Below are 18,303 nucleotides of genomic sequence, written 5' to 3'. Positions count from 1 at the left end.
AGGCTTTGCACATCCTGTAAGGTAACAGTAACTTCCCCAACTGGAAGGTGGAAACAGTGTGTCTCAGGCCTCCAGCGCTCGATCAAGGCAGTTATTAGCTCATTGTCCATCCTCATCGGTCTTCCACATTCAACCACGCCTCTGAACCCCCATACACCTAGCCAATACATCACATTTTCATGTATAGGCAATGCCCACACCTTACTCTCCGTCCTACGACTTCTCAACACATTTGTTGTGCCATTCGCCAACAACGAGCTTGAAATGTGTTCGCTCTGATGAAACAGTAGTGATGGATCCTCAGGTCCATAGCATAACTGTTGTTCGGAACTTGCAGATGCCATCTACTTCAAAACATTCACCCATGCTTCAAATTTTTTTCATAACAACTCAACAATCAACAAGCTAACTAAATTGCAACTTAGGGGCACAATATATGCATAAAATCGCCCACCAAAAGGGGCACAATTACAAAAACTTAATCAATTGCTTCTACCCATTCAATTATATGCATATGAAATACCCAAATTACGGAAAATCGACCAACAAATCCAACAATTTCATCATAAACCCTAATTTTGCTAAATTAAATCCATATGAAATACACAAATTACGGAAAGTCGTCCAAAAATTCCATCAATTTCATCATAACCCATAATTTCATCATAATCGCTACTTATATGCAACAAAACAACACAAAAATACCAAAAATCCATCAATTTAATCAAAAACCCTACTTTTACTAAATAACGGAAAACCTGCCCAAATTAAACATTAAAGGATGTATTTAGCCAAATTGAAGAACAATTACCGGAAAATGGTTGCAAAATGGTGGTAATTCGCCGGATTTTGCTCGGATTCGTCGGAAATCGCCTGCCTCGCCTGCTTCGCCTCTTTCGTCGCGTTTCTGCCTGATTCTGCCTTCTGCCCGTTTTAAAACTCAACCAACGACGCATAAGTATTATGCGTCGATAACTAAAGACGCATAAGAGTTATGCGTCACTATTAAACGACGCATAAGTATTATGCGTCTCTAATAAACGACGCATAAGTGTTATGCGTCTCTAATAAACGACGCACAATGGTTATGCGTCATTAACTAACGACGCACAATGATTATGCGTCGTTTAATAGCGACGCATAAGGATTATGCGTCTTTTTGTTAGTGACGCATAAGAGTTATGCGTCACTCCCTGAGGCGGAATACGACTAATGCTCTTCATTAAAATGGAATTCCATTAAAATCCTTTACCAAAAAAAGAATTGATCCCTAATACAATGAACTAACTATCATTTATACTAAGTGAATGAAATTCACTCATTCAGTTACAACAGAAAGTAAAACATCTCCAACAGCTAGTTTATTAGCCAGCCTTCTTGTTTCCTCTATCTTGATCGGCTACTGCTAACCCACTCTATCTACCGTGAGCCCTGGGTTGCTCAAGATCAACCACAAACTCCAACAATCTCCACCTTGGGTGATCCAGCAACCACTTCAAAAATCAGCAGTACACAAATTTATCAACCTGCAGCAATATTTAAACTTTTCTTTGCTGAGGGGCTTTGTTAACATATCAGCCGGGTTATGTGAAGTGTCAATCTTTACCACACGAATCCTCCCACTCTCAACCTCATCTCTGATGAAATGTAGCCGCACATACGCTCATGGAACATCTGATGTCTTGCTAGGCAAATAGCTCCATTATTGTCACAATGCATTGTTACTCCATCCTGCTTAATGCCAAAATCAGAAATCAGCCTATCAACCACTTGCTCTCTTTCACAGCCGATGTGAGTGCCATATATTCCGCCTCTGTGGTTGATAAAGCTACCACATTCTGCAAACTTGACTTCCAACACACAGCTGATCCAAATAGGGTGAAGACATATCCTGTCTGGGACCTTCTTGTGTCAAGATTGGCTGCATAGTCTGAGTCACAGAAACCAACTAGAGGCTCTTTCTCTGCTCCACCTGCTCCTGTGAACAATATACCAAGCTTGTCATCTCCCTTCAGATACCTCATACACCACTTCAAAGTATTCCAATGTTGTCTTCCAAAACCAGCCATGTATCTACTAGTGGTGCTGATGGCATGGGCAATATCTGGACGTGTACAAATCATCATGTACATAATACTGCCAACAATGCTGGAGTAAGGGATCATCTCCATCTCTTTCTTCTCTTCCTCACTACTGGCCCTCTGTTCCTTTGATAGCTTGAAATGTACTGCCAGTGGAGTTGCTGCACCTTTCATATTCTCAGATTTGAACCTTTTAAAGGTTTTCTTAATGTAGTCAGTCTGAAACAACCACAATTTTTTCTTGCTTCTATCTCTGACTATGTCCATTCCAAGTATTCTTCTTGCAGGTCCAAGATCTTTCATCTCAAAGTCAGCCTTCAACTGATTCTTCACCTTTCTGATTTCATTCATGTCTGGCCTTGATATCAGCATATGATCCACATAGAGTAGAAGATAGATTGGAGCCTTGTTTTGCTGCTTCCTTACAAAAACATAGATATCAAAGAGTGATCTGCAGAAGCCAAATTTTGTCAAGCTTTCTCTAAACTTCAAGTACCATTGCCTACTACTTTGCTTGAGCCCATAGATGCTCCTCTTTAGCATACACACCTTGTTTTCTGATCCTGGAACTTCAAAGCCTTGGGGTTGTACTATATAGATTGTCTCCTCTAAATCTCCATTTAAGAAAGCTTTTTTTACATCCATTTGCTCTAGCTCCCAATCCCCTTTTGCAGCAATAGCCAGCAATACTCTGATGGAGTTGTGCTTGACAACTAGGGAAAAAAACTTCATTGAAGTCTATTCCTTCTTCTTGGTTGAATCCCTTTACAACAAGCCTGGCCTTGAATCTAACCTTCTCCTGTGGAGCAGATTCAAACTTCTTTTTAAACACCCACTTACAACCTATGATTCTTCTGAACTCAGCATTCTCAACAAGGATCCATGTCTTGTTCTTGATCAGAGACTCTATCTCCTCTTTCATTGCTTGGATCCATTGTTTGCTCTCTGAGCTTCTCATTGCTTCATCATATGCGCCAGGTTCAGTGAGCTCAATCTGTTCAGCAACATGTAAAGCATAAAACAACATCTCATAATCACTGAATTTTGCTGGAGGCTTCACATTTGCTCTTCTAGACTTGTCTCTTGCTAACTGGTAATTCTTCAGTGGAGGCTCAGCTTGCATATTTTCATCACTCTTCTGCTGATCCTGGACAGCTCCACCCAAATCAACAAACTCCTGTTGACCTTGATCAGCCAAACTCTCTGAAAATCTCTCTGACTCCACCTCAAGATGAGCATCAACTGCCCTTTTTCAGATTTTTCAGCAAGAAAAGACATCTTGTCTTCGAGGAAGACCACATCTCTGCTTATTATCACCTTGTCGTTGTTAGGCTCAATAGACCAAAGCCTGTAGCCTTTCACTCCTTTGGGATAGCCAAGCATAATGCACTGGATTGCTCTAGCACTGAGCTTCCCTTGTTTCTGATGTGCAAAGGCCTTACATCTAAATGGCTTCAACCCTGAGTAATCAGATTTCCTACCATACCATAACTCATCTGGAACTGAACCTCCAATCCCAAAAGCAGGACACTTATTTATCAAATAAGCAGCAGTTGAGACTGTTTCTCCCCAGAAACGGTTCCCAACTCCAGATGAAGATAACATACATCTTACTCTTTCTAGAAGAGTCATGTTCATTCTCTCTGTTACCCCATTTTGTTGAGGGTTAGCAGGGACAGTCCTATGCCTTCTTATCCCCTTATCTTGACAAAAAGCATCAAAGTCCTTAGACAGATATTCTAAGCCATTATCTGTTCTCAAGATCTTAGGACAGACATCCTTCTCAGTTTTCATCTCCTTACACCAAATTTGAAAGTAGCAAAAACATCAGACTTCTCCCTCAATACATATATCCACACTTTTCTACTATAGTCATCTATAATAGACATGTAATATTTTCCTCCACCCAGGCTTTTAACAGGTGCAGCCCCCATAGATCCGAGTGTGCATAGTCACCCGGCCGGGTGTATTTTATGCCTAATAATTCACCCGGCCGAGTGTGATGTTTAGAACACGAAAATTCCAGAAAGTGGTCAAAATGAGGTACCCGGCCGGGTGAATTTTCAGCTGTAAAATATACCCGGCCGGGTAGTTATTTGAACTGCAGATTTGCGGTTTATACAGCAGTTTCTTTTCCCTAGGAGGGGACGAAAAAGAAGGAAAGGAAAAAGGTGTCAGGGGGTTGGAAAAGAAAAGGAGAAAGGGAAGAGGAGAGAGTGAGGAGGTGACGTTTTTTAATAGGGAGAGAGAGTGGACGGCTGAAAAGGGAAAGGAGAGAAAGAGAGGAAGAAGAGAGGAGGAAGGTCCGGCCTACTCTCCGACGATCCGACTCCAAATCCCAACTCCACTCATCAAGAGCTTGAATCCTACGGTTTTAATTGCAAATTCACCATGTGTTTAGGCTAAGCTTCCTTTGTTGCTCCAAGTTGTAATCTAGGCTTGTATGGATGTTTTCACATCATTGATTTCATATGTTTGTGTCCAACAATGTGCTCAATATTTATTCGCTATGTTTTTGGCTAATAACGTAGTGATGTTAATTCCTCTGCTATTGTCTCTTTAACATAGTTTAGGAATGATTGATTGTTGGATTGCTATCGAATTAGAATTGTTCAGATGATAATTTGATAGTGGATTAAGTAGGTGACTATAGTAGATGATCTTTTATTCCCGCGCTTCCGCATGAATTTAATATCATTGAAAATTAATTCATGGAACAAGTGTTCAGCTGACTGTGAATTATACGTCGCAAACATGTTCAGTGCACGCGATTAGGTTGATGTTTTAATCCCTTCGTATGTTTCATTGTTAAAGGTGTAGAATAATACAAGCCTCGTGAGCAACTTGGAGTGACATCTTTCTCCATTTTCGTACCTTAGTTTGTAAATTTAGTTTATTAATTTTGTCAATTCTTGTTAAATAACCTACGCCTCCCTGTGGTTCAACACTCGAAGTACTACAGTCGACTCTGTACTCTTGCAGATAGATTGTAATATTAGAGCTATTTTATTAAACTTGTGTGTTAATAATCCATTAATATAAAAGCTCGAAAATTACACATCAAGTTTTGAAAAAGTTTGATGAAATAAAGTAAGAGCTTCTATTTGTGTAATATGTAATCTTGTCTAGATTAGATCTCAAGTTTGGTGGAGTGAGAATTTGGTTGTAATTTTTTGTTGTTTGATCTTTGGAAGGAAGTTGTAGGAGGGAAGAATTTGGCACTCAAATTTGTAGCCTTTGAGCTCACTATCCATATTTATCCTACCTCATCCTTAGCCCCATTACAACCTTGAATTAAGACCTTGGAACTTTTTGTTGACATTTTGTGGATGTTTTGTAAATAGCTTGGTAGAGTTAAATAAGTTTGATTTGAAATCCGCGAGTCTATGTGATAAGTAATGCTTGATGAGTCAATGATGACGGTTTGAGTTGTATGATCCTATGCTTGGACTTACTTTGACATGCACCTTGACTTGAAGTTCTAGGTTGATAAGTGATGGTTCTAGAGAGTGGGAAATCTTGATTGAAATTGTTGGGGGTTTAGATTTTGTCATTCATGTCTCTACGTGATTCACTCTCATGAAAACTTTTGGAACAACTTTTGTGAGCTGAGCTTTAAAGTTTTGTGTTTATTGTGATCTTGCTCGAGGACGAACAAGCAAATAAGTTTGGGGGTATTTGATGTGAATCAAATTGTACATTTTTATTCCCCTAACTTTACATGATTTATATAATTTGATGCTTGCAAAAGTATGTTTTGTGGTGTAGGAAGAGGAATAAATGGTGAAACAAAGAATGAAGCTCGGATGGTGAAAAGGTTGTGCGAAAAGCTCTCAAAATTGGCCACCCGGCCGGGTGTATTTTATGCCTAATAATTCACCCGGCCGAGTGTAATTTTCGAGCTTTTATATTAATGGATTATTAACACACAAGTTTAATAAAATAGCTCTAATATTACAATCTATCTGCAAGAGTACAGAGTCGACTGTAGTACTTCGAGTGTCGAACCACAGGGAGGCGTAGGTTATTTAACAAGAATTGACAAAATTAATAAACTAAATTTACAAACTAAGGTACGAAAATGGAGAAAGATGTCACTCCAAGTTGCTCACGAGGCTTGTATTATTCTACACCTTTAACAATGAAACATACGAAGGGATTAAAACATCAACCTAATCGCGTGCACTGAACATGTTTGCGACGAATAATTCACAGTCAGTTGAACACTTGTTCCATGAATTAATTTTCAATGATATTAAATTCCTGCGGAAGCGCGGGAATAAAAGATCATCTACTATAGTCACCTACTTAATCCACTATCAAATTGAACAATTCTAATTCGATAGCAATCCAACAATCAATCAATCCTAAACTATGTTAAAGAGACAATAGCAGATGAATTAACATCACTACGTTATTAGCCAAAAACATAGTGAATAAATATTGAGCACATTGTTGGACACAAACATATGAAATCAATGGTGTAAAAACATCCATACAAGCCTAGATTACAACTTGGAGCAACATAGAGAGCTTAGCCTATACACATGGTGAATTTTGCAATTAAAACCGTAGGATTCAAGCTCTCGTGAGTGGAGTTGGGATTTGGAGTCGGATCGTCGGAAAGTTGGCCGGAACTTCCTCTTCTCTTCTTCCTCCCTTTTCTCTCTTTTTTTCTCCGTCCAAATTCGTCAACCGTCCCCCAAAAAACGTCACCTCAACTCCTTCTATCAAAAAACATCACCTCCTCCCTCTCTCTTCTTCTCCTTTTCTTTTTCAACCCCCTGACACCTTTTTTCCTTTCCCTCTTTTTCGTGTCACGTCCCATCCGTTTCCTTTACTCTGTTTACAAACCGCCACAAAACTGCAATATTGCAGTTAAAATGAACTACCCGGCCGGGTGGTATTTTTCAACTGAAAAATCACCCGGCCGGGTGACATGAAATCGACCCCTCCTGGACTTCCCATGCCTCGCGAAAATCACCCGGCCGGGTGAATTATTGGGCATGAAATTAACCCGGCCGGGTGGCCACTTTTGACAGCTTTCTGCACAGCTTTTCACCCTCCGAGCTTCCTTCTTTGTTTCACCATTTACTCCTCTTCCTACACCATAAAACACACTTTTGCAAGCATCAAACTATATAAATCATGTAAAGTTAGGGGAATAAAAATGTACAATTTGATTCACATCAATAGTCAAGAGGTGAAGTTGATGTATGTTTACCTGCTGGAAAACCGAGTTTCTTGGCTTTTCCAAGCAAGCAATCTTCACATGGTCCAAGCTTATCTTCTGAACTACTATCAATAGCTCCCTTCTGGATCAATGCTTTCAAAGTTCCTTTAGCAGGATGACCTAATCTGAGATGCCAGCACCTGAGATCAGATTTGATGCTAGCATGAGATTCTCCAGTGAGCATTTCAGCCTGCGGATAGTACAGGCTGCCCTTTCTTCTAGCCATCATTTTGACCTGCGAGTTTTTGCAGATCTTCATCTCTCCTTTCTCTGAAATGAACAGATAACCTCTTCTTTCAAGAGTTCCTAGAGAGATTAGGTTCCTCTTGACCTCTGGTATAAACCTCACCTCAGATAATACCTTGACAGAGCCATCATTCAGCCTGAGCTTAACATTACCAACTCCTCTGATCTTGCAAGTGTTGTTGTTGCCCAGTGGAACAGAACCCTCACATTCCTTCATATCCCAGAACCATTCCTTATTGGGGCACATATGAAAAGAGCACCCTTAGTCCATTATCTAAGATCCCAATTCCCTATCTTCCATCACATTAATAACCTCTGCAACCTCATCACTGTCATTGCTGACAACATTGCTATGAGACTGATCTTCGACTGCCTTCTTCTTCTTCTAAGTGAAGCAGTCCTTCTTTATATGACCTGGTTTTTTACACCAGTGGCAAGACCGGGTTCCTTTAGCCCCAGAAACATCAGCCTTTGTCTCATCCGGCTTCTTCTTGAAATTTTTCTTGCTAAACTTCTTGATATTCAGAGATTCTGGCTGGGGATCTGCTCTTCTTACTGCCCCTTTTGCAACTCCTTTGCCATCAACGCAGCATGAACCTCTGCAAGAGTAATCGCCTTGTCTCTCCCATACAAAATGGCATCCCTCATTTGATCATAGGAGGCCGGAAGAGCATTCAGAACAAGAATGGCCTTATCCTCATCACTAATCTTTACATCCACAACCTCAAGATCATCAATTGATTTGCTAAAATCTTCGAGTTGGTCAGTGACGGACTTATCTTCTGTAAAGGTGTAGGAATAAAGCCTCCTTTTCATGTAGAACCGATTTGCCAAGGACTTGGCCAAATAAACCTCATTCAACCTCTCCAAGACTACATCGGCCGTAGTTTCTAACTGCACTTCCCTTAGCACTTTGTCGCCCAGGCACAAAATCACAGCACTATGGGCCTTCATCTGCATCTCGTCCATCTTCGCCTGAGCTTTCTCGTCTAGAGCCGCAGCCTTTCCCTTGCCTTCCGCATCCACCGGGGCCAGAACCGCAGATAAACCTTGCTGCACAAGAATCGCACGCATCTTCATCTTCCAAAGACCGTAGTCGTTCTTCCCTGTGAATTTCTCGGCCTCAAGCCTCGCCGCCATCAACGCAATCTAGATCGAAAGAATTTCCCACAGACGGCGCCAATTGTTGATTTAGAACCAAGAACTTGATTCAAGATTGATAATCGATTCTAGATATTTGAGAGAGTTTTGGAGATGAAGTATGTACACACAGTGTTTGTGGAAAGTGAAGGAATCTTATTCGAAAAATACAGAGAAGTAATCGACTAACTAATACAATGAACTAACTATCATTTATACTAAGTGAATGGAATTCACTCATTAAGTTACAACAGAAAGTAAAACATCTCCAACGGCTAGTTTATTAGCTAGCCTTCTTGTTTCCTCCATATTAATCGGCTACTGCTAACCCACTCTATCTACCGTGAGCCCTCGGTTGCTCAAGATCAACCACAAACTACAACAATGAATACATAGATAAGTGAAAGAGAATAAATTAGGAGAGAGAGTAAAAATATTGTTTTTTTGGTCTGATAGTATCATGCTATATGTGCTATAGATATTCCCGGTCGGTACATTGTTGAGGTTATGATGATTGATATGCACTGGCGGACACACGTTCAAGAGGGGAGGGGCTTAAGCCATTCCCAAACTTTTCTTTTTAATATATTTGTATGGTAAAAAATTTCAATTTTTTTTGAAAAGTATCTTCAGCCCTCACCAAATTGATTTCTTTGAAGTCTAATTGTTAGAGATTTAATGAAAAGGAGGGGCTGAAAATTAAATTTACCGAGAAAACTACCTACATTTCATCAATGGCCACTCTGTATAATTGGGAAGGAGGAGTAGATAAATTGTTAAACTTAAATGAATATAATAATAATAAAGTTGAAAATGTCAATTGCCTACTTTTTCATTAAATACGTGGTTGTGGAACGTTTTTAGATTTAAAATAATTATAAAAAAGTGCCACTAAATGTAAAGTTATCATCCATCAAGTAGTAACACTTGTAAATATTGTATACTAAACTGACACTACCTTTTTTTTCAAATGACTATTGAAAACTGAAAAGGTTATCAAAATAGTTAAATTTGTGTTGGATTAATTATATGTAAAACATATGTATGCATTTTTATAATAACTATTATTATTATATATTTCTTTTGTTTAAAAAAATATATAAATGACAAGAATTAATAAAATAAGAGAGATGAAAAAAAGCAAGAGAGAGGAAAGATGCAGTAGAAATAGTATTAGTGGATTGTGGAATCCACATTATTAGTCGTAGTGATTTATAAAAACTTTCATATTTATACTCTAATTTTGGGGACGGCTCAAAATAGTAAAACTAATATTTTTTTAGGATGGATGAAGTAATTTTTATATATATACTCCCTCCGTCCGTGAAATGTTGTCCACATCTCAGCGTGGATTTTAAGAAATGTGAAGAAAAGTGAGTGGAAAAAGTTAATGGAATGTGGATGCCACATTTAAATATTAGTTTTACGATAGAATGTGAGTATAATGATTTAGTTGAAAGTGGACTCCATAAAAATAGAAAAAAAAACAAAGTGGACAACAAAGACGGACCAAAATGACAAAAATGAACAATATTTCACGAACAGAGGAAATATGTATATTTTGTTAGCAATAAAATTTTTAATAAAGTCTCTACTAAAATTTATTTCAGCGTCCGCCTCTGGATATACCATGTTCGTAATAGGTTACCTTCAACTCTCCCATTTGGTACGAATCAACATCTCATAAAGGCTGATTTCTTTTTTCTTTTTTTTATCATGTTATCACTCTCGATTGACTCCTAAATATTCTTGTCGGTAGACCATGCAGTATGATTGGAGAAGTTTTCTATACTAAATATAAAATTTGATGTTAGATGATCTTAGTAGTGTTTCTCTCCAAGACACCTAGAAGTGACACGGCAGTAATTCAGCCCTATCATAGGAGCTGCAAGACGTTTAATCATCCAACCCTTTATGCAAATATTGAGTCTTGTTTTGTTGTTTTATATCTCATGTGTTTCTTATACTTGGAATGACACAGAAGCTTCGTATTGCTGTCTGGCATATGTGATAGCTCCACTTTTGTCTTAAGTATTATTCGTTCACTTATTTTTGTAGAGGGATTTGATAGTGAACAAGTTATGTTAACGCCTATAGGAGTCACTATCTTATTACTCCATTAATTGTCTACCGAGGATGGAGTAACGCAGAGTTTTATTGTTTTAATTGTTTAGCAAATGTGTGATATATATGATGATAATGATTAATGGATGATTCTATGTGCTCTACCAGATGCTAATTGGCATAGGTCATGTACTATAGTGATGTATGAATATGATTTGACGAGATGTGATTCGTTAAAATTTAAATGATACTCCTACAATAAAAAGAAAATAATCAAAGTATAACTTTCAAACTCTAAATAACGACATACTGTAGTATTTATATATTTATATGATTCTATGCAAAGCCATAATGTCAAAACAAATAAGTACTGTATTATATATGAGGAAAGAGCTGATAGATAAAATAAATAAATAAATAAATAGTAGTAAATAAATAAAAAGTAATTTCATAAAACGCAATTGAGTAAAAAGATCAAAAAGCGCACTTCAGTTCACAAGAACATTTCTTTTTCAATCGATAGGTCGATGGCTCAAATTATTATAAGGGTGGATGAGAACTATTATTAATCCTTCTTAACAAAAAAAATATTAGTATAAGATGTGGGTTAATATGAACTAAAGATGAACCAATTAATATGATGTAATTCTAAGAATGAAAATAAAATATTTATCATCAAAGTTGGAAATGAATGTGGCTGACGCAGAAATATTTTCTGGGAGGGGCTGTACAGTAAATTTTTTTAATTAATACTTCTTTCGTCCCACAAGAATATGTACTCTTTCATTTTTAGCTCATCCCACAAGAATATACACTTTCTAATTTTGGAAACACTTTTCTCTCTAATGAGGTGGGTTCTCCACTAACAATACTTTAATTATTTTTTCTTTCTATATCTCTCTTACTTTACTAATTTTACATTAAAATCCGTGCTGAATCCAAATTACATATTCTTTAGGGACGGAGGGCGTATATACTTCTTTCGTCATTTAAAAATAGAGATTTCTGCAGCGACACGAGTTTTATAGTGAAATTGATATAGTATGAAACATAAATTGATAAACTAGTTGAAATAGTATTAGTTGCGGTGGATGGAATCCACGTCATTAATAATATACTATATGATAAAAAAAGGTTATCAAAATTTTAAAATGACTAATGAATCAAAAGATAAATATTTGAACTTATTGTATTTAACTGTATTTAATAAGAGTAGTGAAAACATGTACTCCCTTAGTCCCAACTAAGTTGAGTCGTACTCAGATGTCCTAACTAAGTTGAGTCATTTCATTTTCTAATAAAAAATAAAATATCCAACCAGTCTTACTTTATTTCATCATCTACTTTACTTTTCATTTATATTTTCCTACTTTATTCCTTATCTCCTACTTTTCAACACAATTTCTTAATCTTCGTATCCAAAAGTTTTGTCTCAACTTAGTTAGGACAAAGGGACTAATATTTTTAAATTACAGTGCAACAATTAAACATTTGTAAAACACTAAAACGTACTAATAAATGTAGAACACGTGATATGAGTGTAGCCTATAGGTAGGGGACTTGACATTTGCAAATTTTACTATTATTATTAGTTTAATTAGCCTTGGTTATCTCATCTTTTTCTTCAAGCGGCAATGACATCCATTTTTTTAAAACTTTCTGCAATTTCAAGTTTCAGCCCCTCCTTCTTATTCAATCTTTTACATTTTAGACTTCAGATACAATAGTTTGGTGAGAGCTAAAGACATTTTTTCAGACATTTTGAAATTTTTTGAAGTACAAAATATAAAAAAAATATAATTTGGGGAGGGCTTATGCCCTTCCTCCCTTGGCTGTGTGTCCGCCACTGGAAATGATTTATGCCAATATTCCCCTCGTTCTCGAAAAATATGAACCATTTCTTTTTATTATGTCCTTAAAAATTTATGAACTTTCTAAACAAATTCAATTACACTACTAATAATATAGACCTCACTTTCCAATAACACTACTTCTACTACTCTATCTCTTCCTCTCTCTTTAATTATCAACTCTACATTAATATTCATTCCCAACCAAAAGTTTATACTCCATTTTTAGGAATAGGGTGAGTATTATACTACAAAATTATGTGGTGGATGAAATGATATTAAATGACACTTTAATGAACGTAAAAGATATATGAATATTAGGTACGTACCAGAAATAAGATTATCACTAGTAGAAATCCTTTTATAAAACCTAACATGGTGAATTGGTGATTGAAGAATTAGTTTTTATTGAGTTGTAAATATGGTTTACGAGTATAATTTTTAGTTTAAATATTGTTGGTTCGAGCGTTTGCATCGATTGCTTATATAAGTTGTACTAATGAGTTAGACGTTGTGGCATGTCATAAGTTACCATTATTTATGCTATTTGTTAAAATAGACTTTTAAATTACTCGCTATTCTTTATGCTATTTGTAAATTACCTACTTGGTCTAACAAATTGGTAAATAATATCCAGATAACTTATTTTCCGGAGTAAATATTAGCATATCTTTTGACATATCATGTTGTGGGTGACCGTTAGAGTGATATTGTGATTAAAAATTGCGGTAGATTTGTTGATTAAGTCGAGACCCGATCGAATTAGGGTAAGGGTTTCAATAATTTAGAGAAACCCCAACCAAATCTATATATTTGCACACATTTATCTGAATTGTATAATCCAATCTGAATCTTGGAATCCAAATTAAGATGCAGCTCAAAATCACGGTGCGATCAGCGCAGATATTCAAGAGCCCCAAGACGAACCTCTACAATGGAATTCGAGGTCGGCCTAGGCAGCGAAGAAACCCTGGTTGCATGCATCAAGTGCAAGAGATGTGTGTGGATGGGGTTCAGCAAAAGTAAAAGTGTGGGGTCCGTTGAGTTACTGGATTATTATCGGGGAAATATGGCGGTGGATATTGCGCTTCCGATATCGTCCAAGTTGGGGAAGCCGCGGGGAGTTTTGTATATGGCCTACATGTTTGCCTATCCGCACCGATGGAAGAGTATGCTAGTAGTCAGTACTGTGGCGCTGCTCCGGTTGCTGCTGCTGTGCCGCATCTGCCGGACTTGATTAACTTATACGTACTATTCATCTTGAGACCATCTCCAAATTCCTAAATAGAGTAATTAAGTAAATAGCTCCAACACTACCTCAAAACTCATCCGATTATGAGTTTATACTATCCAAATTACTTTTTGAGATTTTGTGAGTATAAAAAGTGGGTGATACAATATTCTTTTAGTTTGAGTTTGTTGTAAATCACTACTTCTTGTGAAATTTATGGTAAAATTAATGAGTTTGAGTTTGAGTTTGATAGTTGTTTATCAGTTATTCCTTCAGTTGTTTATCAGTTATTCCTTCAGTTGTTTATCTAGCATTCTTGTTTTGTTCTACTAATAGTTAAGGTTTAAGTTGAACTCAAATTATGCTTTCGGAAAGACTTAAGTAGTTCATGACAATAATAATGCAATATATTCCGGTTAAAGTTTCTTCCCTGATCGTAAAAAAAAAAGAATGCAAGATAAAGACCATCTCTAGCTTGGCGATGATAGGGAACAAGAAAAGAATTAAAAGGAACTACCAAGAGTATATAGTACTTAATAATTACTAGTCATTTCTCTTTTTAGCTAAAAATAAAATATCTAATCAAGTTACTCTATTCTTTCTTTTACTTTACCCTCTTTCATCTATCTTACTTTATTCTCTCTTCTACTTTACTTAACTTACTACTTTCCTAAATCTCGTGCCGAAAAGAAACGTGCACGCCCAAGTAACGTGGGACGGAGGGAGTATTAATCATGGCTGCCAAAAATGAGGCGTGGCATCACCGATGTAATTTGATGACAGATGAAGAAGTACGATGCTAAGAAGGGCTTCTACGCCGTGTCTTGTTGCGTCCTTGATGGAGAAGGCCAATGCAGGATTTCCCAACAGGATCCGTGTTGGAAGAGATCTTTAGCTCAATAATCCAATTAAGAGGGTCTCGTGGATGAACACGCCTATGGAACCAAGAGCTCGATCCTATTCTGACTCCTGAGAGAGCACTTGGGGCATCATCTGTGTATCCCATCACATTAATTGGTTGATATTGATGAATGGAAATGCATCCTATGCGAGGTTCCTGTGGAATTTAGACCTAATTCCTATTCCTGCATCGTGGAATCATCGCTTTTGCAACTGTGTAGCTAATGTCGTGGAAACAACAATTTTGTTTTCTTTCTGATATTATAAGTGTGTTAGACAAGGCTGCAGGCAGCAGCATAAATACTGGTATTAGTCAGCCATCTAGTGTCAATCTATATATTTCAGGGGTAAGCTCATATCCACAAGAATGGAGTAATTATGTATACTATACAGGTAGGAAAGAAACAAAAACCTATAAAAAAATTTCCAAGTACTCCCTCCGTCTGCCATTTATAGTCCAATTTTGACAGGGTAACTCCTTATCTTAATATTGATCGTGTTGTAATCGAATGCGGAAAATAATTGCGTACTTAGAACTATGAAGAGAAAAGCAATGAAACTTTGAAGGCTACATTGCCTAGGATTGTTGTGTCAAAGACTGCATAGTCTTCATATATACTACTCCATCCGTCCATAAAAAATAGGACACATTGTGTATGACATGAGTTTTAAAGTGGAATTGGTAAAGTATGAAAGAATGAAAAAAGTAAGAGAAAAGTAGTGTCAGTGGAATGTGAGGTCCATATTATTGGTAAGAGAGAAGTAGTGTTAGCGGAATGTGAGGTCCATATTATTAATAAGAGATAAGTTGTTGAAAACTTTAATTTTTTAAATGTGCTCTATTTTTCGTGGACAACCAAAAATGACAAATGTGCTCTATTTTTCGTGGACGGAAGGAGTATATAAGTGGAAGTTCAATATACTATATTTAGAAGCCATCTTGCATTGGTTACCACTAAAAACTTAGTAACATAAGTCTTAACATTAAATTAGGAAAGATGACTTCTTTCAATATCTTGGACTTTGTTGGTACATTAGATTCTCTATATTGCTTTTTATTTTGTTTATCACACCCCTCCTCAAGTTAAGTATCATATAATTTAATACCTAACTTGTAACGATCTTCAATTTGGAATTGCTTTGTTGCTCGTATCAAGGACTTTTTTTTTAATTTTTGATCAATACGTTAGGCTCATATCAAGAAGCTCTCGGTTTATGGTTGATAGTTTAGGCATAATCATCAAATTTCTTTTACGGTGGATTCATTGCTTAAACTAAATATTTCAAATTTTTAAGTGCAAGTGTTAAACTTATTACTTCTAATCTGTTTTTAAGAGGAAAAATGATGGGCCATATTTGTTTAAAAAGTATGGGCCAAACTTAAAATATGCGTAATAGTTAGAATGGCCCAATATCTTCACCGACTTCGTTAAGCAGCTTTTAATTTTCTCTATTTATTTAAATTATTGGCGTTTGAGGATCATCACAAATTCCCAAAAGAGGGTAACAATTTGGAGATAACCAGAACCGCAATTCAAAAGTCGTCGATCTTCAGCCGCCGCCGTCGGACCTCTAGGTTCTTATTTTTTATAATCTCAATTCTTTTTCCCATTTCCGTCTTAGCTCTACTTCTGATTTTGTGTGATTTATTGTTTCAATTCCTTTTGTGAATCGGGATTAATTTCTGAACCCTAATATTCATCGCATATTTTCACAATCAAACATTAATTTCGAACCCTAGTTTGTTAAATATCCCGATTTCCCGTCCGTTCAGATCTCGCCAAGATGCCGGCGACCGCAGGGAGGGTTCGCATGCCGGCGAACAACCGCGTGCACAGCAGCGCTGCCTTACAGACCCACGGCATATGGCAGAGTGCAATCGGTTACGATCCCTACGCTCCCAACAAGGAAGAGAAGAGCAACGCTTCCACTCAGAAGGCCGCCGCCGCCTCGGAGGGTGAACAGGAAAACGCCTATGCTAGCTTTCAGGGTTTACTCGCTCTGGCTCGAATCACGGGATCTAACGCAGATGAGGCGCGTGGCTCTTGCAAGAAGTGTGGGAGGGTTGGGCATCTCACTTTCCAGTGTAGGAATTTCTTGAGTGCTAAGACCGATGATGATAAGCTGATTAAGGATAATGATGCCATCCAAGCCGCGGTGTTGTCTGGATTGGAGAAGCTGAAAGGTGAGAAATTGAAGGGGCGACAGAAGAGTGCGGCCGGGGAGAGTGAAGATAGCAGTGAGGAGGAGGAGAGTGAGAGTTCGGATACGGATTATGATTCGGAGATGGAGCGTGCTATAGCTCAGAAGTTTGGGAGAAAAGCTAGTGGGAAGTTGAGGAGCAGTAAGAGTAGAAAGAGGAGCGATAGAGAAGAGGACGAGGATGGGTCGGAGAGTGATGCTCGGGAGAGAAGGAAGAAGGATAAGAGGGAGAGAGGGAGATCGAAGAACAGAAAGAGTGCGAAGAGAAGGTACAGCGACTCTGATGATGAGGATTCAAGCAGGAAAAAGAGGAGGAAGGAGAAACGGAGGAAGAGGGATGATGATTCCTCTGATGAGGAGGAAGATAAACGGAGGAAGAGAAGAGGTAAGGAGAGGAGGAAGAGGAGTCACTGTAATGGGGATGATTATTCGTCTGATGATACTGTGAAGCAGCGCCATAAGCGTAGGAGTCACAGGGCGGATTCAGCGCCTGGCTCTGGTGACAGTGAATCGGATGATTGTCGAGTGGGAAGGGACAAGAAGCGGTCTGATAAGAAGAGCAGGCGCCATAGACGCCGAGAGGACTAGCTTGCTTCAATGGAGGTTGTGCAAATTCTGTTTTACGATTGCGCTGTGTTGTGAGTGTTGAGTTTCGTAACAATTTCTTAATGTGTGGTGCTGATGGAAACAGATAGCTCAGCAGACTGTGGTTTGCGTTATTTGCACTGTCTTTAGTTTTGCTTAGTTTGTTGTTTTGAAGCCGTTTTCTTGCCTTCCGATTGTAAGAACACCCATGTTTCATATGTATGGATGTTATTGTCTTGGCTTTACACATAATTCCATTACAGATTGTTTAACTGTGTATTATGTCATATTTTTATATTTGGTTCCTATTAAGGGATGGATGTGATCCCTAATTGACCATATATAACGAATTCTGGTCAATGTGATTAGGGGTGGGAAATTATACCGAAATACCGGACTTACCGTACCGGAAAAATACCGAAAATACCGATTTTTCGGTCCTATTAAGGGATGGATGTGATCCCTAATTGACCATATATAACGAATTCTGGTCAATGTGATTAGGGGTGGGAAATTATACCGAAATACCGGACTTACCGTACCGGAAAAATACCGAAAATACCGATTTTTCGGTATACCGCAGTTTCCGGTACGGTATGATACCGTAACGTAGTGTTTCGGTACGGTAACGGTATCAATTTTGCTATACCGCGGTATACCGAATCCACGGTATACCGGTATACCGATAGATTATTATATATATATATATTAATATTAAATATGTTGTAATATATATATATTACATTTATATATATATAGGATAGTGATCAA

At 37.7% G+C, this 18,303-nt stretch overlaps 2 protein-coding genes across 2 annotated transcripts; one reads left to right on the top strand and one right to left on the bottom strand.

Annotated features, from left to right (window-relative positions):
- Positions 1-3,916: 3,916 nt before the first annotated feature.
- LOC121768841 (uncharacterized mitochondrial protein AtMg00300-like) lies at positions 3,917-7,807 on the bottom strand. The gene is made up of 2 exons (XM_042165412.1): positions 7,274-7,807; positions 3,917-4,029 (listed from the first exon to the last, which is right to left on the bottom strand). Exons 1-2 carry the CDS (start codon positions 7,805-7,807, stop codon positions 3,958-3,960), a joined length of 606 nt encoding a protein of 201 aa, XP_042021346.1. The 3' UTR covers positions 3,917-3,957.
- Positions 7,808-16,180: 8,373 nt separating this feature from the next.
- Positions 16,181-17,804, top strand: LOC121765453 (CAX-interacting protein 4-like). The gene is made up of 2 exons (XM_042161624.1): positions 16,181-16,321; positions 16,520-17,804. Exon 2 carries the CDS (start codon positions 16,531-16,533, stop codon positions 17,533-17,535), a length of 1,005 nt encoding a protein of 334 aa, XP_042017558.1. The 5' UTR covers positions 16,181-16,321; positions 16,520-16,530; the 3' UTR covers positions 17,536-17,804.
- Positions 17,805-18,303: the final 499 nt, after the last annotated feature.

This window comes from Salvia splendens, chromosome 2 (assembly GCF_004379255.2).
Source record: "Salvia splendens isolate huo1 chromosome 2, SspV2, whole genome shotgun sequence".
NCBI classification, from domain to species: Eukaryota; Viridiplantae; Streptophyta; class Magnoliopsida; order Lamiales; family Lamiaceae; genus Salvia; species Salvia splendens.
The sequence above is the reverse complement of the archived record's forward strand: the minus strand, read 5'-3'. Positions and strand labels throughout refer to the sequence as shown.

Excerpts from the sequence above, each read along its gene's own strand:
- LOC121765453 (XM_042161624.1), top strand. The coding sequence starts at position 16,531 with ATGCCGGCGACCGCAGGGAGGGTTCGCATGCCGGCGAACAACCGCGTG.
- LOC121768841 (XM_042165412.1), bottom strand. The coding sequence starts at position 7,807 with ATGTGCCCCAATAAGGAATGGTTCTGGGATATGAAGGAATGTGAGGGT. Across the intron at positions 4,030-7,273 it reads CAACTTCACCTCTTGACTAT|GCACACTCGGATCTATGGGG; the intron begins TGATGTGAATCA and ends CCGGGTGACTAT.